Raw genomic sequence first — 20,495 nt, forward strand, 5'->3', positions numbered from 1 at the left:
CAGAGAGTTGTTGCTAACCAAAGTCTATCTTGTACGGCCATGCAGCATCTTATGACATTTTGTAACCTGAGCAGTGAAATGATTGCTGTTTTAGTGCACATACACAGTGTGGGGATCAGTATCAGGACAATAAAGTTATGGTGCAAAAAGCTGCATCTGGTCAGAAGGAAAAGCACGCACACTTGGAAGACTTGACCATTTGCACAAAATGAATGGCTGACACTGGACAGATGAGAGAATGTGGATGGTCACACCCTCGTGCATTAAAGAGGGCTTTCAGTTCATTGAAAACACAAAACCAAACACACAAAAGACACAATGAGACAGCTGATCAGTTTGCTTCACTAAATCATCGACACAAGCCGTGTTGTAGAGGGTACTGCAGCCGTGGCAGGTTATCATCTTAATGTGGCCCTGACACTCCATCGTACGCCACAAAGCTGTGAATAAATGAAAAGCAAAGAGGCATCATCACTAACATAATAACTGTAGAAGTTATCCCGCTGCATTACATTTATCAGGATATCGTAATAAATGTTCATCATATGTTGCTTTGACCCATCATTGTTGTCATTAATATCGCTACGTGACACTGGACACTTCCTGTCATTCATATGTCCTGACTTTGTGATCAGTGTAGCAGCTTGAAAATAACTGCTTGGTTAACAGCAGGTGTACAGGCAGGTGCTCTGATCAAATAACATGTTTGGCTAAAGAAACAGAAAATAAAAACATGTAAATAGGAACACCCACATCTCTACTTCTTCTTCTATTTTCCATTTCACACTTACAAAAAAGTTCTCCTGCGTAGGTGTTGAGACAAATATATGTCAATTTAATACTTCAGACAGGCCCCAGAGCAGGTCTGAACAATTAGTCCACTTAAAATCAAAACTGCAATTTGAAACCATGCAATTAGCAATTTTGCAAAGAAAACTTGTGTAACCCAGGTCCCACGTAGCTATGGTAAAGCTAGAGTATATAGTACAATGAGACTGGGCCTGGGTTCGTAGTGCTACTAATAATAATACCTGATACCCTCTAATTGCTATAATAAGGACCACCACAACTGTATTTTACACAAATTTATCCCTCACCGGGTATTTATTTAGACAAAAGAAATGAATAAAATAAACAGTTACTTTAATAAAATGGATTGAATTCAAATAAACAAACAAAAATACTGTAAAAATGACTACATGGATTTTAAATAAAAGATTATCAACCCAAAATACCTCCTTTTTAGGTATTTCAACTGTTATTTCAGCTACAACAGCTCACACCTTTAACATGGATGAATTTCAACCTTTGACAATAACTTTGATCAACTATACACTTACTCAATTTAAACCGATTGTGTAACAGTGGGCCCACACACACACACACACTTTAACCTGTCCACACTACACCTGTAGCACGGTGCTTGATGCAGGCCTGATTCGAAGTTCGGGTGCGGTGAGGCCTAAAACTGATGGCCGCTTCACTCAAACTGAGCAATAAACAAAATACGTGCACTTTAGTTCCAGTTAGTACTCACGAGTCCAATGAGTTTGTTAGTGGGGCAATCAGAAACGGGCAGTTAGTTCACCAGTAGTGAAGACAGTCAGGGGTAAGAAAACAACAGTCAGGGGCGAGGAAACAGCAGGGTCCATCCGGGCAGAAACCTCTCTCTCCTTTCAGAGCGTCCCTCGGCTTCTAAACACATTAAAACACTTGAGCTACAATACCAAATGCTATCACATAACGATTTAGCATTAGCATGCTTTGCTGAAAATCACAGAGCTAAACATACAGCATGGTATCACAGCACATAACGCGGTAAGTTGCGCTAATTAGCAAGTCGCTAGTTAGCATCACATATCACGATATTATATCACTATAACGAATAGTTACAGTACAAATGTCAAGGCACACAGTCTCATTTACCTCTTGCAGATCACAAATAAGTACTATCAGGACCACGGGTAGTCGACCTCAATGACACACTTAGATGCAAAATCCACACCACGTTTGCCTTACGACATCTCTCTCTTCGGACTTAGCTTCTGTGTCCGCTCCCACAGATTCACACAAACCTTACCACTTGTCCCGCCCCCATAACAGAGAAGAGTGACATTGACTGGCTCGTCAGCACAACAACCAATGACAATACCATATTGAGATAACTGACACTAGATGGGTAAATAAACTTAGGTTACACCCCAACATATTTAGTGTGCACAGAAAATGAACTCTAAATCATGAAACCCTTTTACTTATTGGACTCTTAACTGTAAATGAAATACATTTGTACCAAAGCATATGATTTTTAAACGTTTTATCAACTATTTATAGTTTAACCATTTTTTATTACAGTACACTTTTTCTTTATACTGCAAGCCCAAATAATTGCAGACAGGGCTACACCCTCCCCCTTCTAACCGTGTAGATGTCCTCATCACACCTCTGACTTCTCTTTAGCTTTACAGGGTGATGGTCATCCTCACTTCCTAAGAACTTCTTCGATGACTTAGAACGTCCCTTTGTTTCACTGACGTCTGGAGGGTTTAATTTTAGTTGAATGACCATACCATGGTGCATGATGGTAACAGGCTCACAAGATGGGTGACCTGGCTTTTCATAGGTCAATCTCAAGGGTGGTTTTGGTTTCCTGAGGGATTTTCGGGATGTGGAGAACTGTTCACTCTCATTTCTTGTACCTCTATGAGAATTGTCACTTCGGGTTCTGTTTGAAAAGGGTGAACTTGTTTCCCGTTCCTCCTCTTGCTCTCCCATAGACTCATTTGTCTCTTGAGCATCATATTCCAGCATAGTAGGTGTATCATCTCCAGATGAGTTTTCACTTTCTCTTACTGGTTGACTTTCTGCTTCTTCAAAATGTTCCTCCTCAGAAGTGTCATCCTCTTCCGAAGTCTGATGTGGCATTGCCAGTTGTCTCCTGACCTCTTGCACACCAAAACTTTGCGGATTATGGACAGCTTCAAACATTTCATCTGAGGATGCTGTGTCACTTTCTTCAACTGGATCAGGCGGTTTAACTGCTTGACTTTTCTGGGCACGATGTGCTCTGGTTACGGGTCTCCTAATGTGTCCTGTGTCATCCGATGGATTAGGCATCCTGACCATATAACCAATGGGCAACAGGTGGTCTCGATGGAGAGTTTTGAGTACACCTGGACCATGTTCTGGTTTTACCTTATAAACAGGCAGGTTAGGCAACTTCTCCACTACAACATACGGTGTAGATTTCCAACGATCCTGCAGTTTATGCTTGCCTTTTATTCCAACATTCTGAATGAGAACCCTGTCTCCCTTCTCCAAAGGCAGATCTCTCACGCGTTGGTCATAATGTGCTTTGTTCTTCAGATGATTTTTCGTAGCTGCATTTGATGCAAGTTTGTATGCGTCCTGCAACTCTTTTCTCATCCGTGAAACATACTGTTGGTAGGAGGACTCACTTTCACCATTTGGCGAGATTCCAAAGCAGACGTCGATGGGCAGTCTAGCTTCTCTCCCGAACATGAGATAATAAGGTGAGTACCCCGTGGCATCACTCCTTGTACAATTGTACGCGTGTACCAGGTGGGTGATATGCTGGCTCCAACACTGTTTCTTTGCAGTGTCCATGGTACCGAGCATTGCTAGAAGGGTTCTGTTGAATCTTTCCGGTTGCGCATCACCTTGCGGGTGGTAGGGAGACGTTCGTGACTTCCGAATCCCCAACATGGACAACAGCTCCTTGATCAGTCGACTCTCAAAGTCTCTGCCCTGATCAGAGTGTATTCGTGCAGGTAGACCGTAGTGCATGAAGTACTTCTCCCACAGGACTTTTGCAACGGTAATGGCTCTTTGATCTTTGGTAGGAAACGCCTGTGCATAACGTGTATAGTGATCTGTCACAACTAACACATTTGCAACACCTTTAGAATCCGGCTCTATCTGTAAGAAATCAATGCAGACCAAGTCTAGAGGGCCATTGCTTGTTATCTGATTCAAGGGCGAGGCACGCTGAGGGAGCGTCTTCCTGGAGATGCACCTTCCACAAGTGCGAATATACTGCTCAATCTCAGCTGCCATACGAGGCCAGTAAAACCTCTCTTTAATCAGTTCTGTTGTTCGCTCTGCTCCCATGTGCCCACACTCATCATGCAGAGACCTTAACACCATAGACCTGTATCTTGCTGGCAAGACAAGCTGCCGGCTTTGTTTTCCAGCCATTTTTTCTTTTACTCTGTAGAGTATTCCATCACTCAACTCCAATTTGCGACTTTCACGGAGGAGCATCACAGTCTCTGGCGAGTCAGTTTTAGAGCGAGCAAACTCTTTATTGCTCTTGATGGCTTTCTTCAATGGCCCAATGGTAGGGTCCATATCTTGTGATGTTTGAATGTCTTTTGGGCTCAGCTGATCGAGGATGTTTACGCTGAGATTCACAGGAAATGCATAGGCTTCTGGTACTGCAGAGGCAGGAGCACCAAGTTGATCCACCAATCTGTCAGGTACAACTGCTCCTTCCCTGATGCAGGCTCGTTTACAGAGAGCTTTAATGCCAGCAGGCGGGATGGAAGTCCATTCTCCAACTTCCTCTTGGGCATACTGTCGGGACAGCAAGTCAGCATCAATGTTGTGGCGCCCAGGGCGGTACTGTATGGTGAAATCATACGTGGCGAGGGCAGCGAGCCAGCGATGCCCTACAGCACTGAGCTTAGCCGAGGTCAATACATACGTTAAGGGGTTATTGTCAGTCCTGACAATGAATTTGGCACCATACAGGTAGTCGTGAAATTTATCCACAACGGCCCACTTTAATGCCAAGAATTCCAGTTGATGAACTGGATAGTTACGTTCTGAGTCTTTGAGCTTTCGGCTTGCGAAAGCTACCGGCCTTAGGCCCTCGGGGTGTTCTTGGTTCAAGACAGCACCTAAACCATTCATGCTGGCGTCCACATGCAGGATGTATGTCTTGGTGGGGTCAGCAAATGCCAATACTGGAGCATTGATCAGACATTCACGGATCTGTTCAAAAGCAGCCTGGCAGGCTGGAGTCCATCGTTCCCCAAACGGCTCGGATGCTTTAAAATAGGTGTGGTTTGGGTCTACACTCTTCTTGGCTTTGGGGTGACTGTATCCACGGCAAACATTTCAGCAATGACAGATCCCACTGGTATGGAGACTGTCTTGGTGGACTCATTTTGGAGGAGTACATTCAAGCTATTGCTGTCTATACCAGCATCTGAGAGCACACCTGGCTGTACCAGCACGCCGGCAGGGAGTAACTGGGTAGAGGGTGCATCAATCAAGATAAGGTCTTTGGAGGGGGCACTGTGCCTGTCTACTTTGCAGGTGGCATAGCAATTTGCTCCTGGGGCGATAGAAAGAGGGCAGGGCCCTTTCCATTTTATCTGTCCCAGCACATCATTTTTTGGCAGTTGCTCCTGTGCCCTAATGGGGGCATACACAGACTGAATTCTCATGGAATGAGCTGTGTTCTGGTCACCTTTCATTTGCACCAAGTCCCATAAGCGGCGGAACAGAGACGTATTGGTGCCCACCAACACGGGGGTTTGTTGCTGGTTTTTCGGGTCAGGACAAATCAATGCGAGCACTTCTACTCGCCCGGAGACACCAGTGATCTCCTTGGTAAACTCCATCTCTACAACAACATAGCCTTTGTAGGGATACTCTGTGTCAGCAAGTCCCCAGAGTCCCAAGCGAGAGAGAGGTTTTATGGGGACATCTTCCAAGTGTTGGTTATACCAGCTTTCAAAGATAATAGTCACGTTAGACCCACTATCAATAAGAGCATCACAGGCCACATCATTGACTTTGACTGTGTGAATAAATGACGGGCCTACAAGACCCTCAGGCAGGCCTGTGTCAGTTTCTGGGACTTCGACCTTGTTGGTCCAAGCAACGCATTGCTCTTCTCCGGTAGGATTTGGGTCCTCCTTGTTAGGACCAGATACTCCTCGTACTAATCGTATGAGTTTTCTTATGACTTTCTGCGGGTTCTCGGGTGCAGTGCACCTTGTAGCTATGTGACCATTTTCTCCACACTTATAGCAGAAATATTCATCACTCTCTCTAGCAGATGATGCTTTAAAAGAAGCAGGCTTGGGGTAAAAAGCTGCTTTGTCTCTGCGAGACTGATTTGAGTGTTCTTGTGGGGGCTCACTTGTAGACTTCACCGCCATCACACTCATTTTATTTTCTAGTGCTTTCACTTGCTTTCTGAGTGCCCGTATTTCGCTCTGCGAATCACTTTTCTGTTTTTGCTTCTCTGTTGGGGGTTTGATGGTGCAATCAGACAGCGGTTGAATTCCTGAGTGGTTTCTTTCCTCTAACTGTGCTCTCAACTCTTGAATCTGAGCTTGCAGTTCACTCTGAGTGACCGCTTCAGACTCTTTCTCCTTTTCCACCTTAACTGTGCGAACCCTTTGGTGACACTTAGATGTGGTCTGGCTTTGTTTGGCTGCTTGACGGCCTTCCTCTTCCATCACCTCTCTTAACAAGTTCAGGAATGAGGGAGGATTTTCCATTCGCTCCCTTATTTTCAACTGAAGCAACATAAGCTCAGAAGTGGATCCTTTAACTAACTGCTCTAACCGAGCTTTGTTAGCAGCACTAACTGGTAAACCACCTCCCTGGACTACTTTAACAAGAGACCTCTCTAATCTTCGCAGAAACTCAGACAGGTGCTCACCAGGCTGTTGGTGAAGGGCTCGGAATGACAGATAGAGCTCCTCTGCGGACTCTACTCTGCCAAAAATGGTCTCTATGGCCTCTATGTAGTCCTGGGAACTAGCATCAGGTTGAGTCAGACGCACGGCCTGAATGATCTCCAAGGCAGGCCCTTTGAGACTTTCCAGTATGCGTCTACGTTTTTCTTTATCGGAGCACTCGCCTTCATCTACTAGGAGTCTCGCTTGCTCCAACCAGGTATCCAAGACTTCTTCCCCAGCTGGGGTGGGAATGACCCCGGAAAATGTCCTTAGACGTCTATATGGATGGCTTTCAGGCTGTTTGTTTGTTCTGACCATTAACTCACCTACTGCACGGATGATGGCTTCAGAATTACCATCCACTTCCCCTCCGTGGGTGCGTAACCCTTGGATATCCTCTAAGGTTTTCCCTTCATTCTGCAGAAAAGTGAGTAACTTTCCCTCAAAGTCATCTGGCTGAGGTTCAATGTAGTACACTGCTTTCCAGCCACTTCCACCACTTATTGGCATTATCTCAGGGGGGATTGTCGTGGGGTTTATCTCCTCACGACACTCACACAACACCATTAATGATTTTAGTTGAGAGTTAAACATTTTTCCCTTAACTACTACTTTTCCCAAAGCTTTGATAGTCCCTGCTGTTTCTTCTATTTCATCTCTCGAAACACCTTCCGGTACCCCATACAATAGTAGAGCATGTTTCAAATCTATTGATTCCCCTTTGCACCAGTTGACCAACTCAAGTTGTGACGGTCTGCTCCTTTGTTGTGTCATCATTGCTATCTGGTTTATTTTTTTGTTGCACGTTTGACTACTTTAACAATTTGACAGTTGTGGGGTCGACCTGTTATCCTCTTGGTCCAAAAATAAATTTAGTTTACTTTAGTTAAATATCCCAGCGGTGCCTCCATTTATGTAACCCAGGTCCCACGTAGCTATGGTAAAGCTAGAGTATATAGTACAATGAGACTGGGCCTGGGTTCGTAGTGCTACTAATAATAATACCTGATACCCTCTAATTGCTATAATAAGGACCACCACAACTGTATTTTACACAAATTTATCCCTCACCGGGTATTTATTTAGACAAAAGAAATGAATAAAATAAACAGTTACTTTAATAAAATGGATTGAATTCAAATAAACAAACAAAAATACTGTAAAAATGACTACATGGATTTTAAATAAAAGATTATCAACCCAAAATACCTCCTTTTTAGGTATTTCAACTGTTATTTCAGCTACAACAGCTCACACCTTTAACATGGATGAATTTCAACCTTTGACAATAACTTTGATCAACTATACACTTACTCAATTTAAACCGATTGTGTAACAGTGGGCCCACACACACACACACACTTTAACCTGTCCACACTACACCTGTAGCACGGTGCTTGATGCAGGCCTGATTCGAAGTTCGGGTGCGGTGAGGCCTAAAACTGATGGCCGCTTCACTCAAACTGAGCAATAAACAAAATACGTGCACTTTAGTTCCAGTTAGTACTCACGAGTCCAATGAGTTTGTTAGTGGGGCAATCAGAAACGGGCAGTTAGTTCACCAGTAGTGAAGACAGTCAGGGGTAAGAAAACAACAGTCAGGGGCGAGGAAACAGCAGGGTCCATCCGGGCAGAAACCTCTCTCTCCTTTCAGAGCGTCCCTCGGCTTCTAAACACATTAAAACACTTGAGCTACAATACCAAATGCTATCACATAACGATTTAGCATTAGCATGCTTTGCTGAAAATCACAGAGCTAAACATACAGCATGGTATCACAGCACATAACGCGGTAAGTTGCGCTAATTAGCAAGTCGCTAGTTAGCATCACATATCACGATATTATATCACTATAACGAATAGTTACAGTACAAATGTCAAGGCACACAGTCTCATTTACCTCTTGCAGATCACAAATAAGTACTATCAGGACCACGGGTAGTCGACCTCAATGACACACTTAGATGCAAAATCCACACCACGTTTGCCTTACGACATCTCTCTCTTCGGACTTAGCTTCTGTGTCCGCTCCCACAGATTCACACAAACCTTACCACTTGTCCCGCCCCCATAACAGAGAAGAGTGACATTGACTGGCTCGTCAGCACAACAACCAATGACAATACCATATTGAGATAACTGACACTAGATGGGTAAATAAACTTAGGTTACACCCCAACATATTTAGTGTGCACAGAAAATGAACTCTAAATCATGAAACCCTTTTACTTATTGGACTCTTAACTGTAAATGAAATACATTTGTACCAAAGCATATGATTTTTAAACGTTTTATCAACTATTTATAGTTTAACCATTTTTTATTACAGTACACTTTTTCTTTATACTGCAAGCCCAAATAATTGCAGACAGGGCTACACCTGGCTAGGCTAAGCTAAGCTAACTGTTAGACAAAGTAGAGGAGTTGGAAGAGTAAAGGATTCTGGTTAACTCCAGTTCAACTTAACATTAAATTAAACTGACAAATATCATGTTTATATTCATATCTTAGTCTTTTGATGAGCTCTATCTTATAAATCTTTTAGACTCAGACGAGGTCGGCACAGGGACAGGCCTCGGGGGTCCAGGCCCACCCGGTGAAGTCCTTCTTCCCCAACATCTTCTGATGTACTTCATTTATACATTTTGGTAATGAAGTACTTAAACTACCACCTCACTGATTAGTTATTGCAGTGTGAGTTCAGTTCAATTAATCAGGTCACAGTAGTTTAGCACTTCTACAGCAATCATGCAACCAGCATGACTGAGGAGGACACTGGGTGGACGGGCTTTGCAGGTCAGACTTTGAAACTATCTTTTATTGTCATTACGCCAAAAGCAGTGAAATTATATGCTGTCCCATTCAGTGCAAATAAAGAATCTGTGTTTACTGACAGGACAAAGCACTGAACATGATTTCATCTGTTAACCTGGACAAATTCCAAAACAATTCCTTATTATTTCTTTTTCTTAAGTAAAACCAGTAAAAGCTTCTACTTCAAAAATATGGACTTAACACTGAGATCCTGATATTTTAGACCAGTTGAATTTAGATGATCTTTTTTAGTTCATTCAGTTTGCTGGTTCTAACGACGACGGTCTTCATCAGTTTTAATGTCACTGTGACTCATATCTCTGCATGGCTGTTTTGTTCTGAGTGCACTGTGACAATGAAGTTAAGATCCGGTGATCAGCACAGCAGCCTGGGAGTGACTGCTTGGTTAACGACAAGGTTTACAAGACCTGATCAAATGTCACACTGGAAATATTTTGCAAGTGAAACAGCAAATGAAAAAATGTAAATATGTTAACTGGACCACCTACATTGTTTCGAGAGCAGGGGTGAACTAAAGAGTGCGACCCATCACTTCAGTTTCAGCATATAATTTCTATTTAACACTCAAAAAAATCTGTTGTACAAGTATTAAAAATATATTCACAAATGAAATTGACATGCCTGAGATGAAAACATTACTCATACAAGTTGTCAGGTAAAGTCTATAGCACTGTTACATCTAAATATGGACACTGAGCTGGGACGATGTCACAGATCTGAGCCTCTGCACCTTCACTATACGTTTGTGTATGTCAGGCCTGTCCTGTATCTCTCCACCACCTGATCCAACACACCACCAAATCCTGATCAGCTGATCATCTCTGCTCCTCTAATCACCTGAATATCCAAGTATCCGAAAGTGTCCATCGATCTGACAATACAATTGTAAAACCGATCACTGACCTGTGCCCTAATGTGTTCTGTGCACTTGTGAACACACTTCCTTATGGAGTACGTTTATTAAGGACACTCTTTCATTAGCACACAGGTTCAATAACACAACAAATAACCTCCAATAAACCTTTTAATAAACTGTCATTGGAGGCTGATGTGTTCTCTCTTGGCTTGTTTTCTTGTTGTGTGCCACACAGAAAATAAATGCATGGTGTCTTAACTCACTGATACGGGGATATCAATGAGCACAGAGTCCAGCCAACGATGGCACAAAGTCAAACCTCCTTCAAGGAAACTGGAGAGTCCAACACTGGCATTGAGGCTGCCCCAACAATATCAATATGGTGTAACTTCCTGCTCTAACTCAGGCTCCTTCCCCACAAGAAAGATGATATTTTATGTACTCGAAGTCAGACCTGGAATCTGCGGGTCAGACTTCCTGGGCCCCCGACCCCTGACCTCTGAGATTTTCATGTCTTGTATTTTATAATATTTATCTTTTGTTCTCCTGCCAAAATTGTAAACACTGTCATCATGCCATATTGCACTGTTGTTCGATCAGCTTCATTAAATATACTTTTATATATACTTTTATCCTTTGTTTTGTTATACATCCATTTAAACCCTCATATGAAATTATTACAACCAACTGGTAGTAAAACAAAAATAAAAAGATTGTTCAACATTTTAACTGCAAATGGTCAAAACATTCACTTTATTTGCCAAAAATTATACTTAAAAAGGGGAAAAAAGAAGTGTTAATAGTTTATTTGAAAGGTCAAAATATACCAACACATCTTTTTATTTTAAATCTATTTGTTTGTGCATTAATTTTTTTTCTAAAGCCAGATGTGGAAAAACAGGCTGCATCTACATGCAGGTTCTTGTGGTCAGTGGTCATCATATTTGCATTATCTTTCTGAGTCACAAGCAGGGAAGTGTTAAAGTTTCCTAGAAGTGGTGGGCCAGTGATGTAGGTGTGGATGCAAAGGATTATTTGAGGTGGTGCTGATCAGAAGTATAAAAATCAAAGTGTCCAGATCCAAACACACTTTGTTCCTCTGTGACAGAAGTGAACTAGAACTCACAGCAGCATCTGAACTGCAGAAGAGATCTCTGCTCATCTCCGTCTGCATTCCTCTTTTGCTAAGAACTTATTATGTATCATTTAAAATGATTTTCCTTTTAAAGCTGGGCAGCAGGCTCACGTTGAACATCTCCATAAACTGTCATAATTCTGCTGCTACACTAAACACTGCATTCGGTGAGCACACTAAACTTACGTAAGCTGTATATTTGCACGGTGAGAGACCTGTTTTTGCTGATTTGTGTTCAAATACAACAAGATCTTATTTAAACTGACTGTCAGATGTTGCCTATCCAGTTATGTAATGAACCCACTATATACATGAACCACAGACCCTTCACCACATCTTCATCACCTGCTGTTCCAGACAACCAACTTATACCTGAACCACTGCAGGTTAATCATCATCATTAGTAAAGGAAAAAAAAGGTGAGTGTCTTATTATTTTTATTTTGCAGTGTGTCATTGTTACTACAGAGCACACTGAAACATGTGACAGGAAAGAATAACTGAGTGCAGAAAGGCTTTTATATTAAATAGGATTTAAACTTTGTTCTTAATGAACCGGATCTATTATGACCTGGACTTTTATCTATAAAATGGGCTTGTGAAACCCAGAGAAAAACTCTCTCAATATATCTGTAGATATAAATATATATTTATCCAAATCACATCAAGTAAAAAAGGCAAAATGACAAAATTAAAAAAAATAATAACAAAAAGTATAAATGAAAACACAAAATTTTAAGGCAAAAACAAATATCTTGATGTCTTAATACGATGAATATAAAATATAAAGTAATACAACAAGGTTAAATATCTAAACATTTAAACTACTTCAGCTTTTCAAAGCTTCTTTTTCCAGTTGAAAATGACATCATCACGCCTGAATCTGCTTCCAGGAGCCGTCCAGATCAGGCTTGTTCAGGATATTTAGAAATCGTCCTAACAGTTGAAAAATAAAAAATAAACAGAGAACAAAGTAATATATATGATTAGAAATAAATAAAAAAGAAAACTATAAATAAAACGACTTCTTTCATTTAAAGAAAAAGGTCTATCAGTCCTCTTGTCGTGTGTGTTTGCAGCTCACAAAGACGACTTACTGAGCTTCAGGATCCAAAAGGATGTATCTGCCAAATTCTTAATGTGGAAAAACGTCCATGTGTTTTCTTCTCCAGGAGGCGATGAAGACACTGTTTGTCTGCATGATGCTCGTGCTGCTCTTTGCTTCCGGATTTTCCAAAGTGAACAATTTTCTACCAAGCGAGCACCGACCTGAAGAAACACCTTATGAAAAGTTTAGAAGACAGCATGTAGATGCTAAGATGACTGAAAAGCTGTGTAACACAGAAATATCAAATAGGAATATCTACAAACTTGACAACAGTTGTAAGGAAACCAACACATTCATCCTCAGCATTCCAGCAAAGGTCAAATCCATTTGTAGAGGTGATGGGAGGTACGATGAAAATAGCGGCATGACGTATAGTACCGCAACGTTTCGCATAATTAAATGTAAGCTAAAGCATCAGGGAGCCAGGAAACCCAGCTGCCAGTATGAAGGCAGGCTTCTCACCAACAGGATCATTGTCGTGAAATGTGAAGGGAAGTTACCTGTGCACTTCGATCGGGACCTTCTACCCTCTGAGCGCAACGATGGCGAGCAACTGTGAGGAAAGAGTGGTGTGGAGGGGGGCGTGGTCTGCGATGCTGCTGCAGGTGAGATGGATGTACCTGCGCTGCATTTGCTATCACGCCTCGCCAACTTAAAAGGCTTTGTGCTGTCTGAGTTGTTGGTGTTGTGGATGTGTTGGCTGGCAGTCCACAGACAGACTGATTTACACAACTGTGGAAAAAATAAAATTAATAAATAAAATAAATTGGAAAACATAGATGTGTCATTATTTCATATAGATTTCAAATAACATACCATTTGATGTCAACATGGTTTAGTTGCATTTGCAGTGCTCGTGCTGTTATATTCTTATGATTCTGTTCATTTTATGAGTGTATCCTTCAGCCTTGCTTCACATATTTACTGCTGCTTGATCAGCTTTAGTCCTGCTAGCATCAGCACAGGTAGAAACAGATCACACATCAGAGAATCGGCCGTGCATCTAAATGCAAATGGAAACTAAAAATGAAAACATAGATAACTGAGCTGAACTTCATAGATCTGAAAGTTGACCAATGCATACATAGTGCTAAAAATCAGGTATCGGGAAAACACATTATTTTATATTATGCTGAAGTCAATTGTTATCCTTTTTTAAAACTATATCATATAATAAAGTCTGTTTTGAAGTTTACTATGGTAAAAAAAATATTTTAAGGCTCTTCAGATATACTGTAACTTCATAGGTATGAACCATCAAAGCATTTTCATCATAAATATAAAACTTCATTAGGTAGATCTGTTCAAATACTCATTAATGCAAATATCTGATCAGCCAATCACATGGCATCAACTCAATGCAGGTGTAAAAGGTGAGGTCTAAAAAGAACCTTTAAGAAAATATGAATCATCTTAATCAGTCTTTAATTATGAAGCAATGCCCTAACTCCCTCTGACAAACAGACCTGTGGCAAAATTTATAAACCACTTTTGACTTTTTCCAAGGTGAACATTGTCTGGCAGCAGGTGCCCTTCCCCTCCCAGATCACGGTTCATATCTGATTTTCAGCTCTAAAGTTTATTTTTCTCTTCATAACAACTGTGCAAAGGATGATTTCTGAGGATGATGACTCATTTAAAATGCTTGGATGCTGACAATTATGCAGAGTCAGGCATGGAAAGGCTGCTCTTTGTGACAGGTGGGTGCTGTCATACATGGGTGTAGCTGCCAGCTGTCCTCGAGGCTTCACCTCTGCTAAACGTGTGTCTCTGAACTTGACCTCGTCTCATAAACTCTCCTGTGATTTTTATTTTGCATCCTTGGTTATTCAAATGAATGATTAATATATTAATATGAATCTATACAGATTTGTCCACACTGGATATGACAGTAAGAGTTAGTAAAGCTCTGTTAACGTGTCCCTCTACAGCCTGTTGTTTCTTAGTTTCACCAGTGAAACTGAATTAAAAACAAAACATAGATGACATATTGTCGCCTAGGCAACCACCAAGCTCCCAGTGCCTACAGACATTCACTAAAACATGCTGGTCATTGGATCGTTTGAATAAATACCTTTAACTAAATATCAATGTTTTCGACATGTCTTAGTTTACATTATTACACAGTTATTATGAGAGAGCATGTCTAATATTTTTCCACTAAACAGTCGTCTTCTCCTTTGGTTTGTTTGTAACAACCATTTATAAAAACTTGTGTTTTGCTTTTGTTTTATTTTTAACTGCAATTCTGGTCGAGTAGCTTTTATAGTGTTAATTCAACATATACTACAAAATAAAATGACTTTTTTTAAAGTACATTTGTGGACATTTTATTTTCAAACTATCCAATCACAGAATCAAATGCACAAAGCCTGTGATGTCATCAAAGGCACAAAGCTTGTGATGTCATCACATTCTGTCATTGGAAGGAGAAATTCAGTCAACTGTAGCAACTCTTTGGTGGCAGAACTACAAAACAACCTGTTTGTTAAAACCAAGATAAGGAAGACACAGAGACGCTGAAGCAGACGCAGACGCAGAAGCAGACGCTGAAGCAGACGCATATAAAATGGCAGAAGCACAGATGGAAGTGGTCGTGAGCCCAAATATAACAGTTTTGCAAAGATCGGAAAATGACCTCAAAAAAGCCCAAACACCAAATCCTGAAACACGTCCTCTGGCACAAGTTCAAACAGAAGTGGTCGTGAAAGGCAAGAAAAAAAGGGGGCAAAAACAGAAAAGAGTGGCTGAAGAACCCAGACGACCGATTACTCGGGCGTATGCTCGGGCTCTTCTAGAAGCCCAAAACAACGTGGCTGATGGAAGCAACCTGAGAAATGAAGAAGTGTCAGGAAACCCTGAAGGAACCTCTGAAAGGGAAAACCCTGAATCCCTCCCTATGTCAGAACCAAAGGACGACGTGAATATGGAGACAGAGGCAAACATGAATAACGCCAGTGGACAAAACCCTGGGCCAAATGGAGGGACGTGGCAACATCAGCCAAATCCCAGATTTATACCCCATCATGGCAGAGTCCAGTATGATTCATGTTGTGAGATTGCTGCTCTCAGGCATCAACTACAAGCTTCCCAAAACCACCAGAACGAGCTTTACTGGAAACTGGTAGCTGCTAATAAGAGGGCTTCTTATTACCAGTCTAAGGTGACCAAACTTCATGCACAGATGATCGCCGACAAAAAACAGCATGAAGAAACAATTAAAGAGCTCATAGAGCAACTGGAGGAGGCTAATGATAATAATAAGCCTGATAAGAGCAAAACAGAGGTTCAAGCAAAGGACAACCAAGCAGTTGTCATGCTGGATGACATGATCCGTGTCCTGCACGAAGACGTCAGCGACCCTACCACAGAGCAGTGTGTGGATTCTTCTACACAAACCACAGAGGCTTCACACACGGACTGTGTAGGTCTGAAGGAGGCTCAATTTGAAGTCCAATACAAGACTCAACAAGAGCAAATAGGAACACTCCAACAACAGCTCCTAGAAGCTCAACACCAACTCAAGGAACAGGAAGACAAACATAGGCAGGACCAGGAGACACTGAACATGGAAATCAGTGAGCTTAAATCCCAGCTCTGCTCCAACAAGGAGCTTCATGACATGAAAGTAGAGACTCTTTATCAAGAGTTGAAAGAAGTCAAAGCGTCCTACATTAAAATCACACAGGAGCAAAATGAACAAAATTCCAACACAGCAAATGGAAAATCTGAGCTTCTGGTGGAAAAAGACACCAAAGAACAGGACAAGGAAGAAGAAGAAGACTCCCTGACATCAACTGAGATGTCTCTGCATGACTCTCTACAACAAACAGAAGACAGAGAGAAAACGATAACTACCAATCCAGCTGAACTCGAAACTGAAGCTAAGACTGTGCCAGAGAAAAAACCCAAGAAGAAGAAGAGGAACTGGCTGCGTCGGCTTTTCAGCTGTACCAGTCCACAGACAGACTGATTTACACAACTGTGGAAAAAATAAATAAATACAAAAAAAATAAATAAATTGGAAAATATAGATGTGTCATTATTTCATATAGATTTCAAATAACATACCATTTGATGTCAACATGGTTTAGTTGCATTTGCAGTGCTCGTGCTGTTATATTCTTATGATTCTGTTCATTTTATGAGTGTATCCTTCAGCCTTGCTTCACATATTTACTGCTGCTTGATCAGCTTTAGTCCTGCTAGCATCAGCACAGGTAGAAACAGATCACACATCAGAGAATCGGCCGTGCATCTAAATGCAAATGGAAAATAAAAATGAAAACATAGATAACTGAGCTGAACTTCATAGATCTGAAAGTTGACCAATGCTTACATAGTGCTAAAAATCAGGTATCGGGAAAACACATTATTTTATATTATGCTGATGTCAGGGCTCTGAGTGCGGGCAGGTGGAAATGTGGATCCAAATGCAGGACTCCGAGACGAAATGTAACTAAAACCACAGCTTTTATTGCTGGCATGAAACAAAAACAGAAACCAAACCATGAAACCAAGCAGGAACACACAGGCAGGGTCTGAGGGTACGACGCGACACCAAGCGTGGGAAAACACAGGGCTTAAATACACAGGGTAGTAATGAGGGAATGGGCCACAGAAGGGAGACACAGCTGGGGGAGCTGAACTTCATAGATCTGAAAGTTGACCAATGCATACATAGTGGCAACACATTATTTTATATTATGCTGAAGTCAGTTTTTATCCAATTTTATAACTATATCATATAATAAAGTCTGTTTTGAAGTTTACTATGGTAACAATGCATCTTTTTAGGCTTTTCAGAAACACTGTAACTTCATAGGTATGAACCAACAAACCATTTTTCATCATGACAATAAAAAATAAATCTAAAGGAGATAAACATCACAACTGTTCAACCAAGCATTAAGTCCATTTTGAAACAAAGAACGATGTACACTCAGCCAATCACATGGCAGCAACTCAATGCAGTGTAAAAGGTGAGATGTAAAATAAAACAATTAAAAATATTAATTAATCTTAATCAATCTTAAAATATGAAGCAATCTTCTAACTCCCCTTTACATACAAAGCTGTGGCCAACCTTACAAACCATTTTGAATTTTTTCCAGCCGAGGCGTTCAAAATAACCAAACTGCTGATAGTCACGGTTTAATTTGGGCAGCTGCCTGCCTAATATAATGTAAAATCATCACAATATTTTACACAAAGAGAGTAAATGTATCCTTGTACTCAGCTAAGACAGCTGGGCTGCTGTGGCTTGTGTTTATGTTCAGAGTGACATCTGATTTAAAAGCAGACTGTCATGGTTGCGGCTGTGTGCAGGCAGGATGAGGACCCAAACGCAAGCTCACGGAGGCAGGAATGAACTCAAAACACAGCTTTATTGCTGGAGAGAGAAACCATACAACCTAAACGAGGAAACTATAACGTAATACACAGAGAAACACACGGCCATGAATGAGGGAGAACGCGACACAGAACTGAGGGAGACGCAGACATAAATACACAGAGGGTTAACGAGGGAAGTGGGAGCACACGGGGAACACAGGTGACACTGATAATCATAACAAGACACGGCAGGAGTGAACGCAACACTGACGGGAGACTGTCAAAGTAAAACAGGAAGTACACGGAGGTTCAGAGAGGAGGAGAGACAGCACGGGGAGAGCACGGACATAACGGGCTGGGAAAACATGGAATAAAACTCAAGGAGGGGAAACGAGGGCTCACAGATAAACAGAGGGGCACACAGGAGGTAATCAAATAAGGAACATCTTAACAGAAACCATGGCATAAATAAAGAACAACACACAAAACATACGAAAACTAAGAATGCTGGGCCAACATGGCCCAGGATCATGACAGACAGCAAAAGACACTGAGCAGCATATCAGTCAGCATGGGAAAAATGCCATAGATTTAAGGAACCAGGCTAAAATAATTGGTTTCTAGTGGGTTCTATTGTAAGTGCTCTATATTTCAGCATGACATACTGTATGCATCCTACACTGAGAACCCTTGAAGCTGATCATCAGGGTATGCTGTGTACTTCTTACACAGAAGATAAAATAACATGCAAAGATTTTAGATGGTTGTGGTTGGTCCTTACACACAGATGTAAGGTCAAAAAAAAAAATCACCCACAATGGATCGTTCACAGACGCTGGTCCAGTGGAACCCACTTCCACAAAGGCTGCACCTGCTCTGGCAGAACAGGAAGCATCAACTACATAGTAGCTATTTTCATAATTAAGACATCAACTATAGGTGTTCCCAAAATGTGCCATGTTGTCTGCACACCTGACAGCTCAATAAGTCCTGTGTTGATTACAGATGGTGGTTGTTTCCAGAAACAGCACTTGCATAAAACAAGTACAGAGCACTTTATGAGCCAACCTGCTTCTTTAATGAGCATTTAGGTTGTTTGTATTCAGTGTTCACAGATAATATGCTCATTAAAAGGGGGGATCCACTATGTCCTTCTTCACAATCCTGTCTGCCAACTTTAAGAAGAAATCAGAGTGACGCAGAAGCTTTAAAACAGTGTTCAGAATAATCAGTGATGCTTTTATCTGAACTGATGACAGATAAAGATGAACGTAAGTGTGGCAGAAGAGTAAGTTCTCCCTCTTTCTTGGAAGTATACAAAAGTCTGTTGTTTCTAAAAAGTTCATAAACAAACAACAAGTTCTTACAGAATGAGACGTGAAGCCTGGAGACGAGCAGTTCAGACACGCTGTTATTAAATTCTACCTGAGCAGGTTATAGTTCACCTCAGTTACGGAAGAACAAATAACACTTGGCTCTGGGAGCTTCAGTTTTCATACACTGTCGTAGCACCACCCTAAGCCATCATTTGCATCAACACCTACATCACTAGCCCAGCAGTTCTAAGAAACTTCTCTGTTTGTGGTTCAGAACCTAATGTGACACCAATGAGCACAACAGCATGCAGCTGCAGGTTGTTGTTCATACCTGGCTTTACAATAAAGAGCCATGTTTGCAGGCAGCTGTTTGAAGTTTTGTGTAAAATATCATTTTTATAGAAATAAACCAAATGTGTCTAAATATATTAAGTAAACAATCAGAATAAGAACATTTTGAAATAAAATCCAAAAACTGCATCTGGCTTAGTTTTTGTTGAATAAATAATGACTCTGTGTAATATGTCATGTGTTGTATATGTAAGTTGTATTTGTACAATGAAGCCAGGCTTTCTTTGTGTTAGCTGCCTGACAAAACCTAAAACTCTAGTCAGAGATTGCAGGTGTCACAACAGACATGATCAGCTTTCTCTGTCGATCCTATCTTTCTGTTTCACACTCTGTGCACTCATAGAAAAAAATCTTTAAAAAAACAATCACATGACTCTTCTTCCACACAACATGATCCCTGAGTGCCGCCTGCTCCAACCAGACATGTTCTCACAGCGACGATGGTGATAATTAAAATCTACAAAGAACGTGATAAACATTATTAAAATGCAGCACTGTTAAAGCAACGTGATTAATGCTGCATTAAAATGAGCCTTTAGCACATAGAGATGATTAAACAGTTTCATTTGACTTCATTGTTTCTAAGGCAGATGCTACACCAGTGAAGGTGCACTTAGTTTTCACACACTGCTTCTGCATTGTGTCTTAGTTTTAGTGGATTAAATAATGACAGTGTTTGTTTGTTTTTCTTTAGTAACAAATGACCTCAGACCAGCTTATAATATTTTATAAACAAATAAGCATAAATGCATAAACTCAGCCTGGAATCACATGGGATAAACATGGGATGTGCATTTTTTTATTTGTTTTGTGTTACTGAGTCTTGCAAGAATGCCAAC

General features: G+C 41.1%; 1 protein-coding gene and 1 pseudogene across 1 annotated transcript; both read right to left on the reverse strand.

Moving 5' to 3' along the window:
- The window catches only part of LOC146577658 (carboxy-terminal kinesin 2-like), a 372,043-nt pseudogene that overhangs the window by 137,841 nt on the left and 213,707 nt on the right, over positions 1-20,495 (reverse strand).
- LOC146577663 (uncharacterized) lies at positions 1,340-7,289 on the reverse strand. Its single transcript, XM_085269750.1, has 4 exons — positions 7,049-7,289; positions 5,278-6,961; positions 1,927-5,122; positions 1,340-1,695 (listed from the first exon to the last, which is right to left on the reverse strand). The coding sequence occupies exons 1-3, from the start codon at positions 7,287-7,289 to the stop codon at positions 2,401-2,403; spliced, it is 4,647 nt and encodes a 1,548-aa protein (XP_085125876.1). The 3' UTR covers positions 1,340-1,695; positions 1,927-2,400.

The sequence above is a fragment of the Mchenga conophoros genome, linkage group LG3 (assembly GCF_057382185.1).
Source record: "Mchenga conophoros isolate Kocher_MC1m ecotype Shallow Benthic linkage group LG3, M_conophoros_male_GT1.1, whole genome shotgun sequence".
In the NCBI taxonomy this organism is placed as follows: domain Eukaryota; kingdom Metazoa; phylum Chordata; class Actinopteri; order Cichliformes; family Cichlidae; genus Mchenga; species Mchenga conophoros.

What these genes read in the sequence shown, in the direction of transcription:
- LOC146577663 (XM_085269750.1), bottom strand. Translation starts at nt 7,289, where the DNA reads ATGGTGTTGTGTGAGTGTCGTGAGGAGATAAACCCCACGACAATCCCC. An exon ending in AGCCATCATCCGTGCAGTAG is followed by an intron (nt 6,962 to 7,048) that starts GTGAGTTAATGG and finishes TTCCCACCCCAG; the next exon opens with CTGGGGAAGAAGTCTTGGAT. An exon ending in ATTGATGCACCCTCTACCCA is followed by an intron (nt 5,123 to 5,277) that starts GTTACTCCCTGC and finishes CCGTGGATACAG; the next exon opens with TCACCCCAAAGCCAAGAAGA.